Source organism: Rana temporaria, chromosome 7 (assembly GCF_905171775.1).
Source record: "Rana temporaria chromosome 7, aRanTem1.1, whole genome shotgun sequence".
Taxonomy (NCBI): Eukaryota; Metazoa; Chordata; class Amphibia; order Anura; family Ranidae; genus Rana; species Rana temporaria.
The window spans coordinates 209,347,326-209,373,978 of NC_053495.1; the positions used below are offsets into that span (position 1 = coordinate 209,347,326).

The 26,653-nt window shown below is 54.3% G+C and overlaps 2 protein-coding genes across 2 annotated transcripts; one reads left to right on the top strand and one right to left on the bottom strand.

Moving 5' to 3' along the window:
* Nucleotides 1-262: 262 nt before the first annotated feature.
* On the bottom strand, nucleotides 263-8,731 carry LOC120946138 (G2/mitotic-specific cyclin-B1-like). Its single transcript, XM_040360934.1, has 9 exons — nucleotides 8,574-8,731; nucleotides 5,716-5,850; nucleotides 5,500-5,610; nucleotides 4,623-4,802; nucleotides 4,307-4,465; nucleotides 3,981-4,217; nucleotides 2,003-2,143; nucleotides 1,806-1,916; nucleotides 263-461 (listed from the first exon to the last, which is right to left on the bottom strand). Exons 1-9 carry the CDS (start codon nucleotides 8,592-8,594, stop codon nucleotides 357-359), a joined length of 1,200 nt encoding a protein of 399 aa, XP_040216868.1. The 5' UTR covers nucleotides 8,595-8,731; the 3' UTR covers nucleotides 263-356.
* A 1,005-nt stretch (nucleotides 8,732-9,736) lies between these two features.
* Nucleotides 9,737-22,928, top strand: ATPAF1 (ATP synthase mitochondrial F1 complex assembly factor 1). Its single transcript, XM_040360935.1, has 9 exons — nucleotides 9,737-9,946; nucleotides 14,635-14,743; nucleotides 14,830-14,865; nucleotides 16,085-16,147; nucleotides 18,113-18,163; nucleotides 21,359-21,406; nucleotides 21,534-21,629; nucleotides 22,098-22,205; nucleotides 22,616-22,928. The coding sequence occupies exons 1-9, from the start codon at nucleotides 9,756-9,758 to the stop codon at nucleotides 22,781-22,783; spliced, it is 870 nt and encodes a 289-aa protein (XP_040216869.1). The 5' UTR covers nucleotides 9,737-9,755; the 3' UTR covers nucleotides 22,784-22,928.
* Nucleotides 22,929-26,653: the final 3,725 nt, after the last annotated feature.

Here is a 26,653-nt window from a genome sequence, read left to right on the forward strand (position 1 = left end):
TCCAATGGAGCATACAAAACGGATGGATTTTCTGACAGTTCCCGTCTGAAAACCCGATTGTGTGTACGAGGCTTTAGTCCCACCTCTCTCCTGGTTTGGTTCCATCCATGATACCTCAATATGTAAACACATCTCTCTCCCGCCACCCAAGAACCCAAACCAGGGAAGAAAAGCAACCACAGTGCTATGATAGTGGGTGCCAAGGTCTGCCCATGCCATTACAAGGCTTCAATAGAACAAAAGCTACAAACTCCATGACCAATAAAATCAAAAAACAACTTTATTAAAAATAAAAACTATTTACAAAAGCACACAGTGCCAACACAGTAAAAACGTCAACGTCTGTACAGAGAGTTCTATGGCATGACAGCCCGCGCCAGACCGGCAAGGACCTCTGACCTCAGCTGGGGAATGGTGCTGATCTTCATCTGTTTGCTGCTGCCATACTTGTTCTTCACAGTCTGTAGGAAGAGAGAGATCACCTTCATCTCAGAAACAGCAATGGAACCTCAGGGGAGGGGTTTACACTATACAATGCCCAGCAGATACAGATTGAGGACCCAGAATGGGACTGGAGAGAGCCAGCATTGGTCAGCCTCAGGACAGTTCATATCCTTTGCCAACCCAAAACCAGCATTGATCCATTAATAAGGGCAAGTTCACCTTTATGTAAAAGTTTTGGAAAGGTGCAAAGAGGAGCCATCCCTGGCTTAAGCTGGCCATAAACCTATAGATTATCCAGTTTAAGGTTAGGTGGAAAAAGTGCGAGATTTCTCCATGTACGCCAATTGTGTGGATGGAGGAATCTCCCACTGGGCCAAGCTTCAGTATCTTGGCAGTTGGCCCTGCTGGCTCTCAATTTAATCAATGCCTGCACCCAGAATGTTCAGGTATTAAGGCCAGTGGGGCCAACGAGCAAGATATGGAAGCTTGGGCCAGTGGGAGATTATTCCATCCACAGTTCAGGGATATGCAATTAGCAGACCTCCAGCTGTTGCAAAACTACAAGTCCCATCATGCCTCTGGGTGTCATGATTGTGGATGTCGGAGTCTTGCAATGCCTCATGGGACTTGTAGTTCTGCAGCAGCTGGTCTGCCAATTGCAGATCCCTGATATAGATGGAGGAATCTGCTCCATCTAACCATAGAAAAATCTATAGGTGTATGGCCAGTCTTAGGGTGCAATGTCAGGCTCTGTACAGAGTATCTGGTCAGAGGAAGTGTGAATGCACTAGGAATTTGTCAACCATAATGCCCAGTCCATGAAGATTAAAGATTGCCCGTTGTGGTGACAGAACGACATGGCCGTGTGCAGTGGGGTGGTATGGGGAGGGCGCGCTGCCCCAAGAGTCTGCATAAAATACATTCACCCATATTTAGGGTGCAACAGGTTAAAAAAAGTGAACTTTGCCTTTAAATGTGGCTATACATATGCTTGTTCCAGGGCAGTGAGCTCATGTAATGAAGGCCAATGACTGGCCCTGAGCCCATCTTGAGCATGGCAGACCCATGTTCCCATATAGAGATGGAAACCAGCCAATCACCAGCCCTGACATGGAAGCAGCCACCCCCACATACCAGTACTGGTACTCACCTCCAAGGTGAATAATGGGGTGGTTAGAAGGCAACTACAAGGCCCAGCCCATGTTGTGCTGCATGGGAAAAGCCATGGTCACTACAGGTGGGACCAACCAAGACGTGGAAACCCACCAGGTTAACAGAAATGTTATCACAATGCACAATTCAGTCAACCCAACGGGTACATCTCCCCCCCCCCCCCAAATATCCAGCATTAGTAAGCTCACCAATTGCTTTGTGAGTCCTTTGTTGACCTTCACCACGTTCTTGGCCATGTGCTGCATTATGGGAAGCAGAGAGTCTTCGGAATACAAGGTGTAGTGTTGCAGCGTTGGTGTCTGGAAGAGATTTCTCTGTTCAGCGCGAGGCAGCAGAATGACCGATATTAGATCGTTACGCATCAGGGGCCGATGCAGGTACTTACCCAGTCCCCAGAAATCAGGACCTTCATGGACAGGCAGGAAGCAGCAGCTGCGATCTGTGAGGGAGGATAATGCACCATCTCATAGTCCACCATGACCAGTTCTATCAGATATTTGGCCAGACTGTGCTGCTCCGCTGTAACCTGGAGGAGATGAACATGAAAGGTCACCGAAAGGAAAAACAGGCCCAACCAGACAACACCCCTCCCCCATCATCTCATTTACATACAAAGCAGGGCTAGGCAGCCTTTGAGATAAGATCTACCTGGACAACATTGAGATCAAAGATGCAGAACCCTTAAACCACCCAGGCCAATTCTGACCTCTCCATGTAAAAAAAGATAATTTTTGCTATAAAATTACTCAGAACCCCCAAACGTTTTTTTGCAGAGACCCTAGGGCAGTGGTCATCAACCCTGTCCTCAGGGCCCACTAACAGGCCAGGTTTTATGTATTACCTTGGGGAGATGCAGACTAGAATACGGCAATCACTGAGGAGCAAGTGATATCAGCTGTGATGTATTTTAGTTATCTTTCAAACCTGGCCTGTTAGTGGGCCCTGCAGGACAGGGTTGATGACCACTGCCCTAGGGAATAAATGGTGGTCGATGCAACTTAATCTTGCACAGCAAATTTTGTAAAAAGTGTCATGCATTAGAAGTTAGCCCATTTTTTGCACAATGCAAATGATTTTACACCGAGTAAAAAGATACCAAACATATAATGCTTAAAAATTGCGCAGTTGTGGAATGGTACCAAACTTAGTATGAATTCCCCCCCCCCCCCCCCCAATGTTCTGTTTAGTATTAGTTTCTCTGGGGAGGTTTAATGGGGGAAATGTTGTGTAACAGGAAGGGGGGGGGGGGGTTAGAGGTTTAATGCATTATTGCTCGTGTCAACGTTCAGTGATACACAACATTTGGTTGGAATGCCGTTTACATATGTGAGCGCAATCTATATGGTCAAAAATAAAATTTGTGATCTACAAGGAACATAATCATTCCTTGAAACAAACATGACAGGTCCTCTTTGCAGTGAGATCTTGGGTCTACAAGTCCCTGGATCTTTCCTCTAGGCTGGGAAGCCCAATATTTTTTTAGAATGATGATTTTGGGTTCCCAGCCAAGGCGACATCATACCATTGGGCCTGGATTCCGAAAGGTCATAGAGACTTCCAGGGCAAGATCTGGCCTGCCAGTCTCTATGGTCAACTTCTGGCGCCGGCCGATTCCTTTTCCAACTCACCGATTGCACAGGCGAGCCGGTAGAAGCACTGAAGGGTGGTGTCGAGCTGCCTGTAAGAACGATCAAGCAACTCAGCCATTGTGATTGTTCTTGTGAAGGGAATCAGCGGCTGTAGAAGATCTCACTGATGCCTGTAACTGCAGTGATTCAGTCATCACCGCAAAGTCTGCGACATGACAGTGATCGGTGGTAAAATTCCCAGCATCTCCTGGTGTCAGTGGGGATGACCACAGAAGAGCAAGAGCTCCGGAGAAGAACCTGCCCAAGCAATTCAAGGCTTTCCCCTGCAGCCGAGTGGATGCAAGGGGGTTTTCTTGGCCACCTAAGATTAAGTGCACTGGAGCTTTGGTGGGGGGCTTTCTTGGGAACCCAAGATTAAGTGCACTGGAGCTTTGGTGGGGGGCTTTCTTGGGAACCCAAGATTAAGTGCACTGGAGCTTTAAGGTGAAGACTGGGTCAACAAAACTGCACGCGTTCCATGAGGTAACCATTGACTTGTAGCTTGTGAGCGATGGGCTGCCAACCCCAGTTTACTGTGTAGATATAGCCAGGCAGCAGTGGCAAATATGCCTTCCCCCCCTGCCCGGGATCAAAGTAGCCCATTTGAAAAGGTTTTAAAGTGATGCAAGGACACGGGAATGACTAGTTTGACAACTGAATAAAATCCAAAGCAGCTCCATCCTGCAATTTCCCACCTCCAATGGACTGACAGAGCGACCCAGATTACCCAATTACCTCGCCGATCTTGGAGGCCCTTCGGAGGAAGTGCAGGGGGAGGGGCCGGCCCATGGCGAAATTCAGGGCGCGAAGAATCTTCATCTCCATCTCTCTGATCTGGGCCTTGGTGTAGGTGTGATCTGTCACAAAGGTGAAGTCTCCGATCTCTGGAGGATACATCTCCTCGTACTTGGCAGCAAGAAACATGGCCGACACCCCCACCAGCTGGAGCTGGTTCTTGGGAACTGGGTTATCCTGAGCAGAGGAAATGGGCAATTAGACACCTGGAAGTTCCACATTGATCTCCACCCCCCCCCCCCCTTCCTCCCACTAGGAGTCCTCACCTGCAAGAACCGATCAATGATTCCAACTGTCATGAACATGGTTTCTTGCAGAAGGCGGAACTTCATCTGCACCTGGACCAGCCAGTCTACGAGAATCGCCCGCATGTTGCCTGTCACCTCCTGGCCTTGGAGATAATGTGGCCTCACCGCCAGAGCTTCCTGGAGACAGAAGAGGAGAGCCGAGTCACATTGAGGTCCACAAACCCCCCACCCAAAGTGACTCCCGTCACACCATCAATACATATTCCCATCTTCCTGGAACCTGCAGGCCAACTACTCTTCTTTATGGCCATTGCAGCCGACAGAGCCAGCTCACCTCCAGACTCCTCAGGTAGCAGTAGATGTCCTTCACATATTCACTGCACAGCATGGGGTTCCCATCGTCATCGATATCAACATCCTTCACCTGGATGAGGACATCTGAGAAGGCCTGGCAAAGCTCATCTGGGAGGCAGCCCGATGTCTCCATGGGGCTGGGAGAGCTGGGGACCTCTACCTGCAAGTGGAGAAGATGGTTAGGGGTGACCCAATTCAATCTAAAGCCAGCTGGAGTGCCCATGAGGTCTCCTTACACTGCACCCCCACCAATGTCCCAAGCAAAGTACCCAAGTGCATGCAAGTGCATGTAGATATGAACCCCCAATGGTCAGGTCACATCCCCCCCCCCCAAGCAAAATACCCAAGTGCAAGTAGACATGAACCCCCAATGGTCAGGTCACACACCCCCAAGCAAAGTACCCAAGTGCAAGTAGACATGAACCCCCAATGGTATGGTCAGGTCACACCCCCCAAAGTACCCAAGTGCATGTAGATATGAACCCCCAATGGTCAGGTCACATCCCCCCCCCCCCCCAAGCAAAATACCCAAGTGCAAGTAGACATGAACCCCCAATGGTATGGTCAGGTCACACCCCCCAAAGTACCCAAGTGCAAGTAGACATGAACCCCCAATGGTCAGGGAACATCTCCCCCAATGGTCAGGTCACACCCCCCCCCCCCCAAGCAAAGTACCCAAGTGCAAGTAGACATGAACCCCCAATGGTCAGGTCACACACCCAAGCAAAGTACCCAAGTGCAAGTAGACATGAACCCCCAATGGTATGGTCAGGTCACACCCCCCAAAGTACCCAAGTGCAAGTAGACATGAACCCCCCCCCCAAAAAGTCAGGTGTCAGGCCACACCCCCACCATACCGGCACAGGCTGTGGCTTTATACAGACGGCTTCCTCCTTCGCTTTCTTTGGCTCCGGAATCTTCTCTGCCGGCTTCACTTTCTTTACAAGTTTCACAGCCGGTTTTTGTTCCTAGAAAAGAGGAGATTGTGGTGAGTCCTGCAGAAGATCCATCACCCCCATCAGGAGATTCCACAATTCCCTGGAGGAACATGCACCCCATCCCCCAAACATTACCTTCTTTAGGGGCATCTTGGTCTCCGCTTTGTTCCCAATATCGCCCAGGGCAGCACGGGAACGCAGTGCCGGCTTAGCTGCCATCTTCCCGACAACTCCACTCTTCACGTTGTTCTCTGCATTGGACAGCATGTTCTGTAGAGAGAGAGCGACCATCAGAGAGCTACTAGAGGTGTACAAGTTGTATAATGGGGGTGCAAATACTCTATGAACCCCCCCAATGTCATCTGGAGGGAGCAATATATTCATTGTATATAGTTTAGGTGGCTGTGGAGAAGAGGCAATAAGGTGTACACATGTCTATATAGGGGGGTGATTTTTGCGTCCATGGACACCTCCCCCAATGTAAACTGTAGGGGGAGGGAAAGGTATGCACAATGCTAAAGTACAGTGGGGGAAAAGATGTACACTGTATGGGGGTAGGAGCCTTCTCTATGAACCCCAATGTGATCTGTAGTGGGAGGTTACAGTATTTTCTAATCTATAGACCCTCATGTATCTATAGGGAGAGGGTATACATTTGATATGGGGGAAGGGGGTGGGGCACACATTGTACATGGGGGTGTGATTACACCATGGACCCCCAATGTGATCTGTAGGGGGAGGTGTACACATCATGTCTATATGGGGGTGATATCTGCTCTATGAATACCCCCATGTGATCTGTAGGGGGTGAGAGCATTTCCTAAACTATGGACCCCCCCCCCCCCCCCCAATGTGATCTATATGGGAGGTGTATATACTTTGTGGGGCGATTTCTCCTCTGATGTATTGGAGGGGGAAGTGTACACATTGTATATGGGGGTGCAATTGCTCCTATATGGACCCCCATGTGATCTGTAAGGGGAGGGTGTACACATAAGTATAGTGGGGTGATGTGTCCTCTATGGACACCCTCATGTGATCTGTAGGAAGGTGTATACATCATATGTTTATATGGGTGGGAGAGATACACACTGTATAGTGGGGGAGGCGGACACATCATATGTCTATGGGGGTGATGTCTCCTTCATGGACACCCCCATGTGATCTGTAGGGTGAGGTGTATGCATCATATATACACTGTATAGTGGGGGGGTGATTTCTCCTCTATCGACACCCCATGTGATCTGTAGGGAGGGGGGAGATACACATTGTATACTTGGGAAGGGATCAGAAGGAGTACACATCATATATGTCTAGGGGGGGGTACACATTTTATAGTTGGGGAGGGATCAGAATCAGGAGTACACATCATATATGTCTATGAGTGGGGGGGTATACACTGTATAGTGGGGAGGTATGCATCATCTATGTCTATATGGGTGGAGAGATACACTGTATAGTGGGGGAGGGGTACACATATGTCTATATGGGGGTGAAGCCTTCTCTATGGACAACCCCATTTGATCTGTAGGGGGGAGAAGGTGTATAAATCATGTCTATAAGGTGGGGAGGGTATAGACACATTGTATAGTGGGGGTGATGGCTATGGACACCCCATGTGATCTGGAGAAGGTGTATACATCATATGTCTATATGGGTGGGGTGGAGATAAGTATAGTGGGGGAGGGGTACACCATATGTCTACATGGGGGTGAAGCCTCCTCTGGACAACCCCATGTGATCTGTGTGGGGGGGGAGATGTGTATAAATCATATGTCTATAAGGTCAGGGGGATATAGACACATTGTATAGTGGGGGTGATGTCTCTGGATACCCCCATGTGATCTGTAGGTGGGACACACACACTATAGAAGAGGGGATGTAAACATCCTATTTCTATGGGGGGGGGGGGGTACAAACATTGTATATTGGGGGAGGAAAACACATCATATAGACATGAATACACTGTATAGTAAGGGGGGGGGATTTCTTTTATGGAAACCCCCCACCCCATGTGATCTGTAGGGGGGGTGTACATACTGTATTGTATACAGGGTGCAGTTACTCTACATATCATATGGGGGGGGGGGGGGGGGGGGAGATTCTGCAATTTACCCCCCATGTGCAGAACATACATCACATGTACACAGGGGGGGGGGAGGGAGAGCTCATCCCTTTAAACCAAAAACACGAATTACCCGGTTCTGAGGATAAATAATGAGGACACCGAGTTAAAGCGGGGTTCACCCTTAGAGGGCACTTTTCCCCCTTAGATTCCTGCTCGTTATTACTAGGGGAATCGGCTATTTATTTTAAAATATGTGCAGTACTTACCCGTTTACGAGACGCATCCTCTCCGTCGCTTCCGGGTATGGGCTGCGGGAATGCGCGTTCCTTCTTGATTGACAGGTTTCCGAGAGGCTTCCGACGGTCGCATCCATCGCGTCACGATTTTTCCGAAAGCCGAACGTCGGTGCGCAGGCGCAGTATAGAGCCGCACCGACGTTCGGCTTCTTTCGGCTACTAGTGACGCGATGGATGCGACCGTCGGAAGCCTCTCGGAAGACTGTCAATCAAGAAGGAACGCCCGCTCCAGAAGACCCATACCCGGAAGCGACGGAAGAAGATGCAGCTCGAAAACGGTAAGTACGGATCATATTTTAATATAAATAGCCGATTCCCCTAGACCGAACGAGCAGGAAGCTAAGGGGAGATTTTTTTTTTTAAATGGGTGAACTCCCGCTTTAAATCAGCAACCTAATCAGCCCCGGAACCGGTGTCATTATTATTATGTGTTCGGGTTTAAAGGGACGAGGTGGGAACTTTAAGATATAGAAGGATTTATATTATACACGTCACACCTCAGTGTATATAGGAGGAGAGGGACACACAGTATAGAGATTATACACACTGTATATAGGAGGATACATGGAGGAGACACAGTATATAGAGGGATATACACATCATTGGCAGGCTGTGCCGGATGGACTCACCCGGGTGATGCGGAGAGACATGGCTCGGTGTCGGTTCTGTATCAGCTCGGTGGTAGTTCGGTATTATCTCGGGAAAAATTCGGTATCGTCTCGCTAGTTCGGGTTCTGCTCGATGTCTCTCGGCCGTTACGCTCCGGATCTCAGGCAATGAATGTTTGGTCATCAGTTTCCGGTTCCCAGTTTAAGTCTCCCGGCGGCGGCTCCTATTGGTCAGTTCGGATTCCTCGGCGGCTTCTGATTGGCTATTTGCAACTAGCGGAATGCATTGCCCTGGAAACGGCGGGGGGGGGGGGGGGGGGGTTCACAGCGTCTAGACAACAGAGTTGTGCGTCCCCGTAACGCTGAGATCACACAGCGCCCCCGGCGGCCGGCAGTGGAAATACACTGAGATCTCAGCGCCTCCGGCGGCCGGCAGGGGAATGACACTGATATCTCCGCGCCCCCGGCGGCCGGCAGTGGAAATACACTGAGAACACAACGCCCCCGGCGGCCGGCAGTGGAGTTACACTGAGATCTCAGCGCCCCCGGCGGCCGGCAGTGGAAGTACACAGAGACCTCAGCGCCCCCTTTGGCTGACAGGGGAAGTACACAGAGATCTCAGCGCCCCCTGTGGCCGGCAGGGGAAGTACACAGAGATCTCAGCGCCCCCTGTGGCCGGCAGGGGAAGTACACAGAGATCTCAGCGCCCCCGGCGGCCGGCAGTGGAAGTACACAGAGATCTCAGCGCCCCCTTTGGCTGACAGGGGAAGTACACAGAGATCTCAGCGCCCCCTGTGGCTGACAGGGGAAGTACACAGAGATCTCAGCGCCCCCTGTGGCCGGCAGTGGAAGTACACAGAGATCTCAGCGCCCCCGGCGGCCGGCAGTGGAAGTACACAGAGATCTCAGCGCCCCCTGTGGCTGACAGGGGAAGTACACAGAGATCTCAGCGCCCCCGGCGGCCGGCAGTGGAAGTACACAGAGATCTCAGCGCCCCCTGTGGCTGACAGGGGAAGTACACAGAGATCTCAGCGCCCCCGGCGGCCGGCAGTGGAAGTACACAGAGATCTCAGCGCCCCCGGCGGCCGGCAGTGGAAGTACACAGAGATCTCAGCGCCCCCGGTGGCCGGCAGGGGAAGTACAGGCAGGGACAGGCTGGAAGCGGAACGTTTGTGCACCCTCTGCTGTTTCCGGTCGGACCGGATGTGGCGGGAGGGGGAAATGGCGGCGGCCTTGGTGCAGATGAGCCTGGGGTTCCGGGGTTTCCTGGCAGTGAGGAGCCGGGCTGGGGGTCCGGGGCCCCTGGGGGGTCTGTGGCAACAGATGAGGGTCTTCTCGGTAGACGAAAATCCGTTTTACAACAAATATCGGCGGAAGATCGAAGATCTGAGAAGGTGTGTGGGGTGCAGTACACGGAATCCTCCACAAGGGGGCGCTAGATAAATCTTCCCAATGTAGAGATGAAGGAGAAAGTCACCTTTATACACAAATGATAATCAATTCTGTCTTCATTGGCCCAGATTCAGTAAGAATCTGCGCCTTTCTTACGCAGGCACAGGGCAGCGTTTTTGCCCTGCGCCCGCGCAAATTTTCTGCGCTGCCCGCGATTCACGGAGCAGAAGCTCTGTAAATTGCGGGGGCGCTGTGTTAACTTGCCCGGCGTAAGGGCGCCTAATGTAAATGATCCCGCCGGGGGATCATTTAAATTAGGCGCGCTCCCACGCCAAGCGTAGAGCGCATGCTCCGTCGGGAAACTTTCCCGACGTGCATTGCGGCAAATGACGTCGCAAGGACGTCATTTGCTTCAAAGTGAACGTGAATGGCGTCCAGCGCCATTCACGATCCACTTACACAAACAACGTAAAATTTGAACGTCGCAACGCGGGAACGTGGCCATCTATAGCATTGGCTGCGCCTGCTATTAGGATGTGTAACGTTACGCGAAACCCGACGTACGCAAATTACGTAATTTGCGTACGCAGGGCCCGCGCAAGTTTGTGAATCGGTGTTAGTATGCAATTTGCATACTATACACAGATCACAATGGGAGCGCCCCCTAGCGGTTTTCGCTAGAATGCAGCCTAAAACAAGAGCCTTATGCCGCGCAGATTTTAGGCTGCAGTCGGCATAGCGATGTTCCTGAATCAGGAGCATTCGCATTACCCTGGAGCAAGTAAGCAATTGCGCCGTGTAACCTATGGTTACACGGGCGCAATTGCTTCTTGAATCTGGCCCATTGCTGGTAAAATAAATCAGCATTTATTTCCTGCGGAGCGGGGCCCCTGGGATCACGGGAGGATCTGCGGAGAGTTGGACCCAAAATCAGGGGAGGATCTGCGGAGCGTAGCACCTGGGATCACGGGAGGATCTGCGGAGAGTTGGACCCAAAATCAGGGGAGGATCTGCGGAGCGTAGCACCTGGGATCAGGGGAGGATCTGCGGAGCGTTGCACCCGGGATCAGGGGAGGATCTGTGGAGCGTAGCACTCGGGATCAGTGGAGGATCTGCGGAGCGTAGCACCCAGGATCAGGGTAGGATCTACGGAGCGTGGCCCCGGGATCTGGGGAGGATCTGCGGAGCGTAGCACCCGGGATCACGGGAGGATCTGCGGAGCGTAGCACCCGGGATCACGGGAGGATCTGCGGAGCGTAGCACCCGGGATCAGGGGAGGATCTGCTGAGCGTCGCACCCGGGATCGGGGGAGGATCTGCGGAGCGTCGGGATCGGGGGAGGATCTGCGGAGCGTAGCACCTGGGATCAGGGGAGGATCTGCGGAGCGTTGCACTCGGGGGAGGATCTGCGGAGCGTAGCACTCGGGATCGGTGGAGGATCTGCGGAGCGTAGCACTCGGGATCGGGGGAGGATCTGCGGAGCGTAGCACCCGGGATCAGGGGAGGATCTGCGGAGCGTTGGACCCGAAATCAGGGGAGGATCTGCGGAGCGTTCCCCCCCCCGAATCAGGGGAGGATCTGCGGAGCGTAGCACCCGGGATCACGGGAGGATCTGCGGAGCGTAGCACCCGGGATCACGGGAGGATCTGCGGAGCGTAGCACCCGGGATCACGGGAGGATCTGCGGAGCGTAGCACCCGGGATCAGGGGAGGATCTGCTGAGCGTCGCACCCGGGATCGGGGGAGGATCTGCGGAGCGTTGGACCCAAAATCAGAGGAGGATCTGCGGAGCGTAGCACCCGTGATCACGGGAGGATCTGCGGAGCGTAGCACCCGGGATCACGGGAGGATCTGCGGAGCGTAGCACCCGTGATCACGGGAGGATCTGCGGAGCGTAGCACCCGGGATCAGGGGAGGATCTGCGGAGCGTCGCACTCGGGATCGGGGGAAGGTCTGCAGAGCGTCACTCGGGGGGTCGCGGTGAAGCTTTGCACCCGGGATCAGGGGAGGAGCTGCAAAGTCCTTCTTTAGTTATGGGGCGGAGTCTTCCAGCCTCCTTTTGTTATGGGGCGGAGTCTTCCAGCCTCCTTTAGTTGTGGGCGGAGTCTTCCAGCCTCCTTTAGTTATGGGCGGAGTCCTCCAGCCTCCTTAGTTATGGGCGGAGTCTTCCAGCCTCCTTAGTTATGGGCGGAGTCCTCCAGCCTCCTTAGTTATGGGCGGAGTCCTCCAGCCTCCTTAGTTATGGGCGGGGTCCTCCAGCCTCCTTAGTTATGGGCGGGGTCCTCCAGCCTCCTTAGTTATGGGCGGGGTCCTCCAGCCTCCTTAGTTATGGGCGGAGTCCTCCAGCCTCCTTAGTTATGGGCGGAGTCCTCCAGCCTCCTTAGTTATGGGCGGAGTCCTCCAGCCTCCTTAGTTATGGGCGGAGTCCTCCAGCCTCCTTAGTTATGGGCGGAGTCCTCCAGCCTCCTTAGTTATGGGCGGAGTCCTCCAGCCTCCTTAGTTATGGGCGGAGTCCTCCAGCCTCCTTAGTTATGGGCGGAGTCCTCCAGCCTCCTTAGTTATGGGCGGGGTCCTCCAGCCTCCTTAGTTATGGGCGGAGTCCTCCAGCCTCCTTAGTTATGGGCGGGGTCCTCCAGCCTCCTTAGTTATGGGCGGGGTCCTCCAGCCTCCTTTAGTTATGGGCAGAGTCCTCCAGCCTCAGTTATGGGCGGGGTCCTCCAGCCTCCTCAGTTATGGGCGGGGTCCTCCAGCCTCCTTAGTTATGGGCGGAGTCCTCCAGCCTCCTTAGTTTTGGGCGGGGTTCTCCAGCCTCCTTAGTTATGGGCGGAGTCCTCCAGCCTCCTTAGTTATGGGCGGAGTCCTCCAGCCTCCTTAGTTATGGGCGGAGTCCTCCAGCCTCCTTAGTTATGGGTGGAGTCCTCCAGCCTCCTTAGTTATGGGTGGAGTCCTCCAGCCTCCTTAGTTATGGGCGGGGTCCTCCAGCCTCCTTAGTTATGGGCGGGGTCCTCCAGCCTCCTCAGTTATGGGCGGGGTCCTCCAGCCTCCTCAGTTATGGGCGGGGTCCTCCAGCCTCCTTAGTTATGGGCGGAGTTCTCCAGCCTCCTTTAGTTATGGGCGGAGTCCTCCAGCCTCCTTAGTTATGGGCGGGTTCCTCCAGCCTCCTTAGTTATGGGCGGGGTCCTCCAGCCTCCTTAGTTATGGGCGGAGTCCTCCAGCCTCCTTAGTTATGGGCGGGGTCCTCCAGCCTCCTTAGTTATGGGCGGAGTCTTCCAGCCTCCTTAGTTATGGGCAGGGTTCTCCAGCCTCCTTAGTTATGGGCGGAGTCCTCCAGCCTCCTTAGTTATGGGCGGAGTTCTCCAGCCTCCTTTAGTTATGGGCGGGGTCCTCCAGCCTCCTTAGTTATGGGCGGAGTCTTCCAACCTCCTTAGTTATGGGCAGGGTTCTCCAGCCTCCTTAGTTATGGGCGGGGTCCTCCAGCCTCCTTAGTTATGGGCGGAGTCCTCCAGCCTCCTTAGTTATGGGCGGAGTCCTCCAGCCTCCTTAGTTATGGGCGGGGTCCTCCAGCCTCCTTAGTTATGGGCGGAGTCCTCCAGCCTCCTTAGTTATGGGCGGGGTCCTCCAGCCTCCTTAGTTATGGGCGGAGTCTTCCAGCCTCCTTAGTTATGGGCAGGGTTCTCCAGCCTCCTTAGTTATGGGCGGAGTCCTCCAGCCTCCTTAGTTATGGGCGGAGTCCTCCAGCCTCCTTAGTTATGGGCGGAGTCCTCCAGCCTCCTTAGTTATGGGCGGAGTCCTCCAGCCTCCTTAGTTATGGGCGGAGTCCTCCAGCCTCCTTAGTTATGGGCGGAGTCCTCCAGCCTCCTTAGTTATGGGCGGAGTCCTCCAGCCTCCTTAGTTATGGGCGGAGTCCTCCAGGCTCCTTAGTTATGGGCGGAGTCCTCCAGGCTCCTTAGTTATGGGCGGAGTCCTCCAGGCTCCTTAGTTATGGGCGGAGTCCTCCAGCCTCCTTAGTTATGGGCGGAGTCCTCCAGCCTCCTTAGGGGCGGAGTCCTCCAGCCTCCTTAGGGGCGGGGTCCTCCAGCCTCCTTAGTTTTGGGCGGGGTCCTCCAGCCTCCTTAGTTATGGGCGGAGTCTTCCAGCCTCCTTAGTTGTGGGCGGAGTCCTCCAGCCTCCTTAGTTGTGGGCGGAGTCCTCCAGCCTCCTTAGTTATGGGCGGAGTCCTCCAGCCTCCTTAGTTATGGGCGGGGTTCTCCAGCCTCCTTAGTTGTGGGCGGAGTCCTCCAGCCTCCTTAGTTATGGGCGGAGTCCTCCAGCCTCCTTAGTTATGGGCGGAGTTCTCCAGCCTCCTTTAGTTATGGGCGGGGTCCTCCAGCCTCCTTAGTTATGGGCGGAGTCTTCCAACCTCCTTAGTTATGGGCAGGGTTCTCCAGCCTCCTTAGTTATGGGCGGAGTCCTCCAGCCTCCTTAGTTATGGGCGGGGTCCTCCAGCCTCCTTAGTTATGGGCGGAGTCCTCCAGCCTCCTTAGTTATGGGCGGAGTCCTCCAGCCTCCTTAGTTATGGGCGGGGTCCTCCAGCCTCCTTAGTTATGGGCGGAGTCCTCCAGCCTCCTTAGTTATGGGCGGGGTTCTCCAGCCTCCTTAGTTGTGGGCGGAGTCCCGGCACATCCAGAATGAGATGTTTGTTTCTCCTCTCAGGTCGGACCCGGATGTGTATGAGACTCGGATGGAGAAGAGGGCGGAGGTGACGTCGCGGCCCCTGGGCGCCTCCAGACAAGCTGAGTTTGCCCGCAGGGTGGAGGAGAGGGTGCGTCCTCCAATATCACCTCCCTAGATGGTGGCGCGGGTGTGAGTGTTTCTATGTAACAATCTGTGTCTGTCCCTCCCCCGCAGGTGGGATCACCCCGAGGAAACTTCACAAGGAATAAGGTAAGTCATGTGACCGCCACTCACCGTATAAGATGATAACCCCGCCCCCCGTCATGTGACCGTCACTCACCGTATACGATGATAACCCCGCCCCCCGTCATGTGACCGTCACTCACCGTATAAGATAACCCCGCCCCCCGTCATGTGACCGTCACTCACCGTATAAGATAACCCCGCCCCCCCGGTCATGTGACCGTCACTCACCGTATAAGATAACCCCGCCCCCCGTCATGTGACCGTCACTCACCGTATAAGATAACCCCGCCCCCGTCATGTGACCGTCACTCACCGTATAAGATGATAACCCCGCCCCCCGTCATGTGACCGTCACTCACCGTATAAGATGATAACCCCGCCCCCCGTCATGTGACCGTCACTCACCGTATAAGAGGATAACCCCGCCCCCCCCGTCATGTGACCGTCACTCACCGTATAAGATGATAACCCCGCCCCCCGTCATGTGACCGTCACTAATCATATCATAGAATAACCCGCCCCCTCCTCCCCGCTGGCTCCTCCCCGTCGGCCCTGGCACACGGGTTGGCTCCTTCATTGAGTTGCTTGTGCTCTCAACTGTGAGTACCACCCCCCAGACTGGTATGTACTACCCCCCCGGAATGGAATGTACTTACCCCCCCAGACTGGAATGTACTGTCACCCCCCCCAGACTGGAATGTACTGTTCCCCCCCCCCCCCCTGGAATGGAATGTACTGTCCCCCCCCCAGGACTGGAATGTACTGACCCCCCCCCAGACTGGAATGTACTGCCCCCCTCCCCCGGAATGAAATGTACTTACCCCCCAGACTGGAATGTACTCCCCCCCCCCCGGAATGAAATGTACTTACCCCCCAGACTGGAATGTACTGCCCCCCGGAATGGAATGTACTGCCCCCCTCCCCCGGAATGAAATGTACTTACCCCCCAGACTGGAATGTACTCCCCCCCCCCCCCCCCCCCCCCCAGACTGGAATGTACTCCCCCCCCCCCCCCCCCAGGCTGGATGGAATGTACTGCCCCCCCCCCCCAGGACTGGAATGTACTGTCCCCCCCCCCCCCGGAATGGAATGTACTGACCCCCCCCCCAGACTGGAATGTACTGCCCCCCTCCCCCGGAATGAAATGTACTTACCCCCCAGACTGGAATGTACTCCCCCCCCCCCCCCCCGGCTGGATGGAATGTACTGCCCCAGATGGATTGATGGTGTATTTCCTTTGCAGACTCTGAACTCCGTCCTGAATCTGGATCTGGTGAGAGAGAGAAGTGCTGAAGAGATAAATCAGGTGATGACACAAAGGGGGAGGAGTCTGTGGTTATAGGGGGCACATGGTAGGAGGGTCTGCAGCCATGTGGAGGAGGAGACCTGTTTGGAGGAGAACACTCTGGGGGGGGGGGGGGAGCAGTCTGCAGTCATATGTGTAAGGAGAGGACATGCAGGAGGAGGGGCCTATTGTCACATGGATGAGCATGGGACATGCGGGAGGAGGGGCTTATTGTCACATGGATACGGAGGGGACGGGCGGAGCGGAGGGGTCTATAATTGGATAAAGAAGGTGGGGGACACACAGGGGGAGGAATCTATAGTCACATGGAGAAGGCAGGGGAGGGGTCTATAGTCCCATGGAGAAGGCAGGGGAGGGGTCTATAGTCACAGGGAGAAGGCAGGGGAGGGGTCTATAGTCACATGGAGAAGGCAGGGGAGGGGTCTATAGTCCCATGGAGAAGGCAGGGGAGGGGTCTATAGTCACAGGGAGAAGGCAGGGGAGGGGTCTATAGTCACATGGAGAAGGCAGGGGAGGGGTCTATAGTCACATGGAGAAGGCAGGGACAGATGGGGAGGGGTTTATAGTCACATTAAGAAGGCGGGGACACACGGGGGGAGGAGTCTGTAGTTACACAAAGAAGATAGGGGAGGGGTCTATAGTCACATGGAGAAGGCAGGGACAGGCAGGGAGGGGTCTATAGTCACACAGAAGGCGTGGGACACACACAGGGGGAGGAGTCTATATTTACACGAATAAGATAGGGGAGGGGTCTAAAGTCACATGGAGAAGGCAGGGGGAGGGGTCTTTAGTCCCATGGAGAAGGCGGGGGAGGGGTCTATAGTCACAGGGAGAAGGCAGGGGAGGGGTCTATAGTCACATGGAGAAGGCAGGGGAGGGGTCTATAGTCCCATGGAGAAGGCAGGGGAGGGGTCTATAGTCACAGGGAGAAGGCAGGGGAGGGGTCTATAGTCACACAGAAGGCGTGGGACACACACAGGGGGAGGAGTCTATATTTACACGAATAAGATAGGGGAGGAATCTATAGTCACATGGAGAAGGCAGGGGAGGGGTCTATAGTCCCATGGAGAAGGCAGGGGAGGGGTCTATAGTCACAGGGAGAAGGCAGGGGAGGGGTCTATAGTCACATGGAGAAGGCAGGGGAGGGGTCTATAGTCACATGGAGAAGGCAGGGACAGATGGGGAGGGGTTTATAGTCACATTAAGAAGGCGGGGACACACGGGGGGAGGAGTCTGTAGTTACACAAAGAAGATAGGGGAGGGGTCTATAGTCACATGGAGAAGGCAGGGACAGGCAGGGAGGGGTCTATAGTCACACAGAAGGCGTGGGACACACGGGGGGAGGAGTCTGTAGTTACACGAAGAACATAGGGGAGAGGTCTATAGTCACATGGAGAAGGCAGGGACAGGCGGGGAGGGGTTTATAGTCACATGAAGAAGTGGGACACACACAGGGGGAGGAGTCTATATTTACACGAATAAGATAGGGGAGGGGTCTAAAGTCACATGGAGAAGGCAGGGGGAGGGGTCTTTAGTCCCATGGAGAAGGCGGGGGAGGGGTCTTTAGTCCCATGGAGAAGGCGGGGGAGGGGTCTATAGTCACATGGAGAAGGCAGGGGAGGGGTCTATAGTCACATGGAAAAGGCAGGGACAGGTGGGGAGGGGTTTATAGTCACATTAAGAAGGCGGGGGACACACGGGGGGAGGAGTCTGTAGTCACACGAAGAACATAGGGGAGGGGTCTATAGTCACATGGAGAAGGCAGGGAGGGGTCTATAGTCACAAAGAAGGCGTGGACACTCAGGAGTCTATAGTCACTTGAAGAAGGCAGGGACACAGGAGGGAGGAGTCTGTAGTCATATGGGTAAGGAGAGGACATGCAAGGGGGAGTCTATAGTCGCACAAAAGAAGGCGGGGCATGCAGGGAGGAGGAGTCTCATTTTCATACGATTGTTTTGTCCTCAGATTTGGAAGGAGTTTTTCTCGGTGAAGGACGCGGTGTACGCCGTCATTCCGGTGAGTTCCATCTTTTATTGTTGGTGATCTTCTCCCCCCCCCCCCCCCCCAATACAGAAGTCTTAGTACATAGCGGAGCCCAGCGCCGATCATGTATCTGGAATGATTGTAGGTGAGGGGATCCCCAATATATATACACGAGGTGTGACCGTTTAATCCCCGGATCCGAAAATCAAAAATTCTGAAGTTCAAAGTTTCGGAAATTTTTAATTTCTAAAATCCGAAAATCGAAACATTCGTTAATTCAAAAAAGATTTGGAAATTCGATTATTCAAAAGAACGAAAGTAAGAACACCCGAAAATGAAAAAATCTGAAATAATAACGAACTAGCTAATAATAACTATACAATTTTAGGTATTGGAATTTCCTTTGAAATTTGGCTGTTCGTAAAAGTAACAAATACGAATTTATCCAAAACAATGAATGGCGCATTTTAACGCATGGAATGTAACAAATTAATAATAATAAAAACGTTTATTATTATTATTCATTATAAATTTGTTCAGTTCCATGCGTTTAAAATGCGCCATTCGTTATTTCGGATAAATTCGTATTCGTTGCGTTCACTAACAGCCAAATTTCTAAGGAAATTCCAATACCTAGAATTTTATAGTTATTATTTTCAGATTTTTTGATTTTTCGAATATAGAATTTACGAATTTATTCGAAATAACAAATGACCCGAAAAATAAAAAAAATGAATAAAACGAAAACAAAAAATCTTTTTTTGGCAGTGCACATATCTGGTGACACTCCCTGGGGTGTGTATGGGAGGGGCAGTGACACTCCATGGGGTGTGTATGGGAGGGGCAGTGACACTCCATGGGGTGTGTATGGGAGGGGCAGTGACACTCCATAGGGTGTGTATGGGAGGGGCAGTGACACTCCATGGGGTGTGTATGGGAGGGGCAGTGACACTCCATGGGGTGTGTATGGGAGGGGCAGTGACACTCCATGGGGTGTGTATGGGAGGGGCGGTGACACTCCATGGGGTGTGTATGGGAGGGGCAGTGACACTCCATGGGGTGTGTATGGGAGGGGCAGTGACACTCCATGGGGTGTGTATGGGAGGGGCAGTGACACTCCATGGGGTGTGTATGGGAGGGGCAGTGACACTCCATGGGGTGTGTATGGGAGGGGCAGTGACACTCCATGGGGTGTGTATGGGAGGGGCGGTGACACTCCATGGGGTGTGTATGGGAGGGGCAGTGACACTCCATAGGGTGTGTATGGGAGGGGCAGTGACACTCCATGGGGTGTGTATGGGAGGGGCAGTGACACTCCATAGGGTGTGTATGGGAGGGGCAGTGACACTCCATGGGGTGTGTATGGGAGGGGCGGTGACACTCCATGGGGTGTGTATGGGAGGGGCAGTGACACTCCATGGGGTGTGTATGGGAGGGGCAGTGACACTCCATGGGGTGTGTATGGGAGGGGCTGTGACACTCCATGGGGTGTGTATGGGAGGGGCAGTGACACTCCATGGGGTGTGTATGGGAGGGGCAGTGACACTCCATGGGGTGTGTATGGGAGGGGCAGTGACACTCCATAGGGTGTGTATGGGAGGGGCAGTGACACTCCATAGGGTGTGTATGGGAGGGGCAGTGACACCATAGGGTGTGTATGGGAGGGGCAGTGACACCATAGGGTGTGTATGGGAGGGGCAGTGACACTCCATGGGGTGTGTATGGGAGGGGCAGTGACACTCCATGGGGTGTGTATGGGAGGGGCAGTGACACTCCATAGGGTGTGTATGGGAGGGGCAGTGACACCATAGGGTGTGTATGGGAGGGGCAGTGACACTCCATGGGGTGTGTATGGGAGGGGCAGTGACACTCCATGGGGTGTGTATGGGAGGGGCGGTGACACTCCATGGGGTGTGTATGGGAGGGGCAGTGACACTCCATGGGGTGTGTATGGGAGGGGCAGTGACACTCCATGGGGTGTGTATGGGAGGGGCAGTGACACTCCATGGGGTGTGTATGGGAGGGGCGGTGACACTCCATGGGGTGTGTATGGGAGGGGCAGTGACACTCCATGGGGTGTGTATGGGAGGGGCAGTGACACTCCATAGGGTGTGTATGGGAGGGGCAGTGACACTCCATAGGGTGTGTATGGGAGGGGCAGTGACACTCCATAGGGTGTGTATGGGAGGGGCAGTGACACTCCATGGGGTGTGTATGGGAGGGGCAGTGACACTCCATGGGGTGTGTATGGGAGGGGCAGTGACACTCCATAGGGTGTGTATGGGAGGGGCAGTGACACTCCATGGGGTGTGTATGGGAGGGGCAGTGACACTCCATGGGGTGTGTATGGGAGGGGCAGTGACACTCCATAGGGTGTGTATGGGAGGGGCAGTGACACTCCATGGGGTGTGTATGGGAGGGGCAGTGACACTCCATAGGGTGTGTATGGGAGGGGCAGTGACACTCCATGGGGTGTGTATGGGAGGGGCAGTGACACTCCATGGGGTGTGTATGGGAGGGGCAGTGACACTCCATGGGGTGTGTATGGGAGGGGCAGTGACACTCCATGGGGTGTGTATGGGAGGGGCAGTGACACTCCATAGGGTGTGTATGGGAGGGGCAGTGACACTCCATGGGGTGTGTATGGGAGGGGCAGTGACACTCCATGGGGTGTGTATGGGAGGGGCAGTGACACTCCATAGGGTGTGTATGGGAGGGGCAGTGACACTCCATGGGGTGTGTATGGGAGGGGCAGTGACACTCCATAGGGTGTGTATGGGAGGGGCAGTGACACTCCATGGGGTGTGTATGGGAGGGGCAGTGACACTCCATGGGGTGTGTATGGGAGGGGCAGTGACACTCCATGGGGTGTGTATGGGAGGGGCAGTGACACCATGTCGAAGGTCTGTGTGGGGGATTCGGGATCCGTATTTTCATTGAGCAAAAACAAAGTGACTCCTCCTATTGGTGTGTTGGTCTGTCCCTTCCCAGCATCCTCCTCTGCACATCGACCAATAGGGTCAGTCCATGGACTCCATCTCCGCCATCATTGTGTAGACCTCGGAGTCAGTATTTACTGGTAGATAAAACGGCTCCACCTGCAGGTGAGATTGAAGTCCTGCAGCTTGTAAAGCTCTAGTCTTCAGAGCTTCCCCCGATGGCCTCATTTCTCTGGTGGTCTCCTTCCTGCAGTGGAACTGCTTTGACCTCCTTTTTATTTTTCTCCAGGGGGAAACCTTCGACGTGATCTGGACGAGGGCCCAGAGCTGCCCTGCGGTGAGTTGTCCTAATCTGTGAGGCCGTTCCGCCCCCATTCGTGGACTGCCACTCCCAGAGATTGATGTGATTGGCTCCCGTGTTCTGGGATCGCCTTCTTTTACTTTCGTCTTCTTGTCTCTTCCAGTTCCTGTATGCGGTGCCGCGGGCGGAGGGCTACGAGTTCTATGTGGGTCAGTGGTCAGGAACGGCGCTCCACTTCACCTCTCTGATCAATATCCAGGTGAGGTCATCTGATTGGACGACCCCTCCTCCCCACCAGACATTGCACTTCCACCTGATTGGATGATCCCTCGCCCATTACCAGACCTGCCACCTGATTGGACAACCCCGCACTTCTAACACTGTGCACCGTAATCTGATTGGATGATCCCCCTCATCCCCACCAGACCTCACACTGTGCGCTGTCACCTGATTGGATTCCCCCCCCCCCTGCCCAACAGACATTACTCTTCACCTGATTGGATGACCCCCCCAACAGACATTGCACTTCCACCTGATGGATGACCCCTCGCCCATTACCAGACCTGCCACTGTGCACTGCCACCTGATTGGACAACCCTGCACTTCTAACAGACCTCCCACTGTGCACCGTAATCTGATTGGATGATCCCCACCAGACCTCACACTGTGCGCTGTTACCTGATTGGATGCACATGGAATGATAATTGGTGTTCTCTCTCCGGTGCAGAGTGCGGGGGACGCGGCGCCCAGTCAGCTGATCTTCCATCATTACACCGACCTCCAGAAGGAGAAGGGAATCGTTCTGATGAACTCGGAAATGGACTCCACATTCCTGGTACGGGGCCGCCATATGTAGAAATGTGGGTGTGGTCTGTCACTTCACTGGTTGTCACAATATGTGAATGAGGGGATGTGGGTGTGGCCTGGACTGGAGATTTCCCTGTCATACATTGGGGTCTGTATACTGGGGGGGGGGGGGGGGGGATATTTGGCTCCTCCTCCTATTATCATACATTGGGGTCACCTCTGTGATCTGTATACTGGGGGGGGGGGGCGGGGGTATATTTGGCTCCTCCTCCTATTATCATACATTGGGGTCTGTATACTGGGGGGCGGGGGGATATTTGGCTCCTCCTCCTGTTATACATAGGGGTCACCTCTGTGGTCACAATACAGGGGGGGGGGGGGATGTTTGGCTCCTCCTCCTATTTTCCTGATCTGATGGTTTCTATTTGTTTCCTGCAGAGTGTTCCGGAGGCGCAATGTCTGGCCAATCAGGTGCAGCTTTTCTATGGAGGGGAGTGGTTTCATCTGGTGGAAAGCTTCAATCACACCCCAGACAACTTCAAGTACATGTCTGTGGTGTCGGCGCTGGAGCAGAGCGGCCTGGGGAAAGCGGCTCACCAAACCTAAGGAAGAACTCCGATCCCCACCACCCTAAAGGGGAACCCCACCCCCCCACCACCACCCTAAAGGGGAACCCCGCCCCCGAGGACAGGCTCTGTGACTCCTCTGACAACCCCGGGTGACATTCATGAAATAAACGTTTATTTTGGTATTTCTGATTCGGATTTCTTGTTTTTTCGAGGATTGCTGGAAATGTTTTATTACCTCGGGTGCGGGTCGTCTCTGGAGACAGCCGGGCTGCCATCCCCACCCCCCCACCCTGGCATGACTCTGAAGCTGTTATCGCCACCCTGGCGTGATTCTGGGGCTGCCATCCCCACCCTGGCGTGATTCTGGAGCTTTCATCCCCACCCTGGCATGACTGGAGCTGCCACCCCCACCCTGGCATGACTCTAGGCCTGTCGCCCCCACTCTCCACCCTGGCATGACTCTAGGCCTGTCGCCCCCACTCTCCACCCTGGCATGACTCTAGGCTTGTCGCCCCCACTCTCCACCCTGGCATGACTCTGGAGCTGCCATCCCTACCCCCACCCTGGCATGACTCTGGAGCTGCTACCCCCACCCTGGCATGACTGAAGCTGCTACCCCCACCCTGGCATGACTCTAGGACTGTCACCCCCAATCTCCACCCTGGCATGACTCTGGAGCTGCCATCCCTACCCCACCCTGGCATGACTCTGGAGCTGCCATCCCCACCCTGGCATGACTCTGGAGCTTCCATCCTCACCCTGGCATAACTCTGGAGCTGCCACCCTGGCTTGACTCTGGAGCTGTCATCCTCACCCTAGCATAACTCTGGAGCTGCCACCCTGGCTTGACTCTGGAACTGTCACCCCCACCCTGGCGTAATTCTTGGGCTGTCATCCCCACCCTGGCATGATTCTGAGGCTGCCACCCCCACTCTGGTGTGATTCTGGAGCTGCCATCCCAACCCCCACCCTGGCATGACTCTGGAGCTGCCATCCTCATCCCCACCCTGGCATGTCTCTGGAGCTGTCATCCCCACTCTGGCATGATTGGAGCTTCCACCCCCACCCTGGCATGACTCTGGAGCTGCCATCCCTACCCCCACCCTAGAATGTCTCTGGAGCTGCCATCCCCACCCCCACCCTGGCATAACTCTGGAGCTGCCACCCTGGCTTGACTCTAGAGCTGTCATCCCCACCCAGGTATGACTCTGGAACTGTCACCCCCACCCTGACGTGATTCTGGGGCTGCCATCCCTACCCCCAGCATTCTTTTAGGGGTAAGTCGGCGATGAAACTCTCCCTGTAGGTGAAAAGGATTACATTGTATCCAGAATGGACATCTCTGTCTATGGCAAGAAAATATCACACCGATCATTAATCACACCTCTTGGGCATGGAGATCACCAGAGCTTCACAGGTTGCCACTGGAGTCCTCTTCCCCTCCTCCATGATGACATCACGGAGCTGGTGGATGTTGGAGATCTTGCGCTCCTCCCCCTTCCCCCCCCCACAGATGATCAATAGGGTTTAGGTCTGGAGACATGCTTGGCCAGTCCATCACCTTTACCCTCAGCTTCTTGAGCTAGGCAGTGGTGGTCTTGGAGGTGGGTTTGGGGTGGTTATCGTGTTGGAATACTACCCTGCGGCCCAGTCTCTGAAGGGAGGGGATCATGCTCTGCCTCAGTACATGTTGGCATTCATGGTCCCCTCAATGATCTGTAGCCCCCCAGTGCCGGCAGCACTCATGCAGCCCCAGACCATGACCCTCCCCCCCACCATGCCTGACTGTAGACAAGACACACTTGTCTTTGTCCTCCTCACCTGGCCCCTCCCCCCCACACACGCCTGACACCATCTGACACCAAATACCTTTATCTTGGTCTCATCAGACCACAGGACGCGGTTCCAGTAATCCATGTCCTTAGTCTGCTTGTCTTCAGAAAACTGTTTGCGGCTCTTTCTTGTGCATCATCTTTAGAAGAGGCTTCCTTCTGGGACGACAGCCATGCAGACCAATTTGATGCAGTGTGCGGCGTATGGTCTGAGCACTGACAGGCTGACCCCTCCCCCACCCCTTAAACCTCTGCAGCAATGCTGGCAGCACTCATACGTCTATTTGTGAGAGGTGTACTTACTTTTGTAAGATACTGTATACCATACTCGTATTTTGCGAGTGGAAAATGAGGTCTTGCGAGCTGGGCTGCCTGTCTGGGAGGGGGGGGGGGGGGGAGCACCACCGGCAGGGTTGATCGGGAGCATGGAGGAAGAGGAGAGCCGTGGGATAGCACGCTGTTACCGGCGCTTACATTATGATTAGGGTTGTCCCGATACCGATACTGAGCCTTTGCGCGAGTACTTGTGTCTATACATGACGAGGCGCGGCGGGGAACACACAGCTATTCAAATGAAAGCTGTTATGTTCCCCCAGCGCTGATCAACTAGATGTCGGTGGGGGGGGGGGGGGGGCGGCTTTCTCTTAGGGGACATGGCTAAATCTAGGGACATGGCTAAATCTTGGGACATGGCTAAATCTAGGGACATGGCTGCATCTAGGGACATGGCTAAATCTAGGGACATTGCTGCATCTAGGGACATGGCTGCATCAGGGACATGGCTAAATCTTGGGACATGGCTAAATCTAGGGACATGGCTGCATCTAGGGACATGGCTAAATCTAGGGACATGGCTAAATCTAGGGACATGGCTAAATCTAGGGACATGGCTGCATCAGGGACATGGCTGCATCTAGGGACATGGCTGCATCTAGGGACATGGCTGCATCTATGGACATGGCTGCATCAGGGACGTGGCTGCATCTAGGGACATGGCTGCATTAGGGACATGGCTAAATCTAGGGACATGGCTAAATATAGGGACATGGCTGCATCTAGGGACATGGCTGCATTAGGGACATGGCTGCATCTAGGGACATGGCTGCATTAGGAACATGGCTGCATCTAAGGACATGGCTGCATCTAGGGACATGGCTGCATTTAAAAAAAAGTATCGGTAATCGATATCGGCAAAGCCGTCACTCTCTCTGTGCAGGGACATGGCACAGAGAGAGTGACGGCTTCACACTGCCTGCACAGAGAGAGTGACGGCTCTACACTGCCTGCACAGAGAGAGTGACGGCTTCACACTGCCTGCACAGAGAGAGTGACGGCTTCACACTGCCTGCACAGAGAGAGTGACGGCTCTACACTGCCTGCACAGAGAGAGTGACGGCTTCACACTGCCTGCACAGAGAGAGTGACGGCTTCACACTGCCTGCACAGAGAGAGTGACGGCTTCACACTGCCTGCACAGAGAGAGTGACGGCTTCACACTGCCTGCACAGAGAGACGGCTTCACACTGCCTGCACAGAGAGAGTGACGGCTCTACACTGCCTGCACAGAGAGAGTGACGGCTTCACACTGCCTGCACAGAGAGAGTGACGGCTTCACACTGCCTGCACAGAGAGAGTGACAGGATCACACTGCCTGCACAGAGAGGGTGACGGCTTCACACTGCCTGCACAGAGAGAGTGACGGCTTCACACTGCCTGCACAGAGAGACGGCTTCACACTGCCTGCACAGAGAGAGTGACGGCTTCACACTGCCTGCACAGAGAGAGTGACAGGATCACACTGCCTGCACAGAGAGGGTGACGGCTTCACACTGCCTGCACAGAGAGAGTGATGGCTCTACACTGCCTGCACAGAGAGAGTGACGGCTTCACACTGCCTGCACAGAGAGGGTGACGGCTTCACACTGCCTGCACAGAGAGACGGCTTCACACTGCCTGCACAGAGAGAGTGACGGCTCTACACTGCCTGCACAGAGAGAGTGACGGCTTCACACTGCCTGCACAGAGAGAGTGACGGCTTCACACTGCCTGCACAGAGAGAGTGACGGCTTCACACT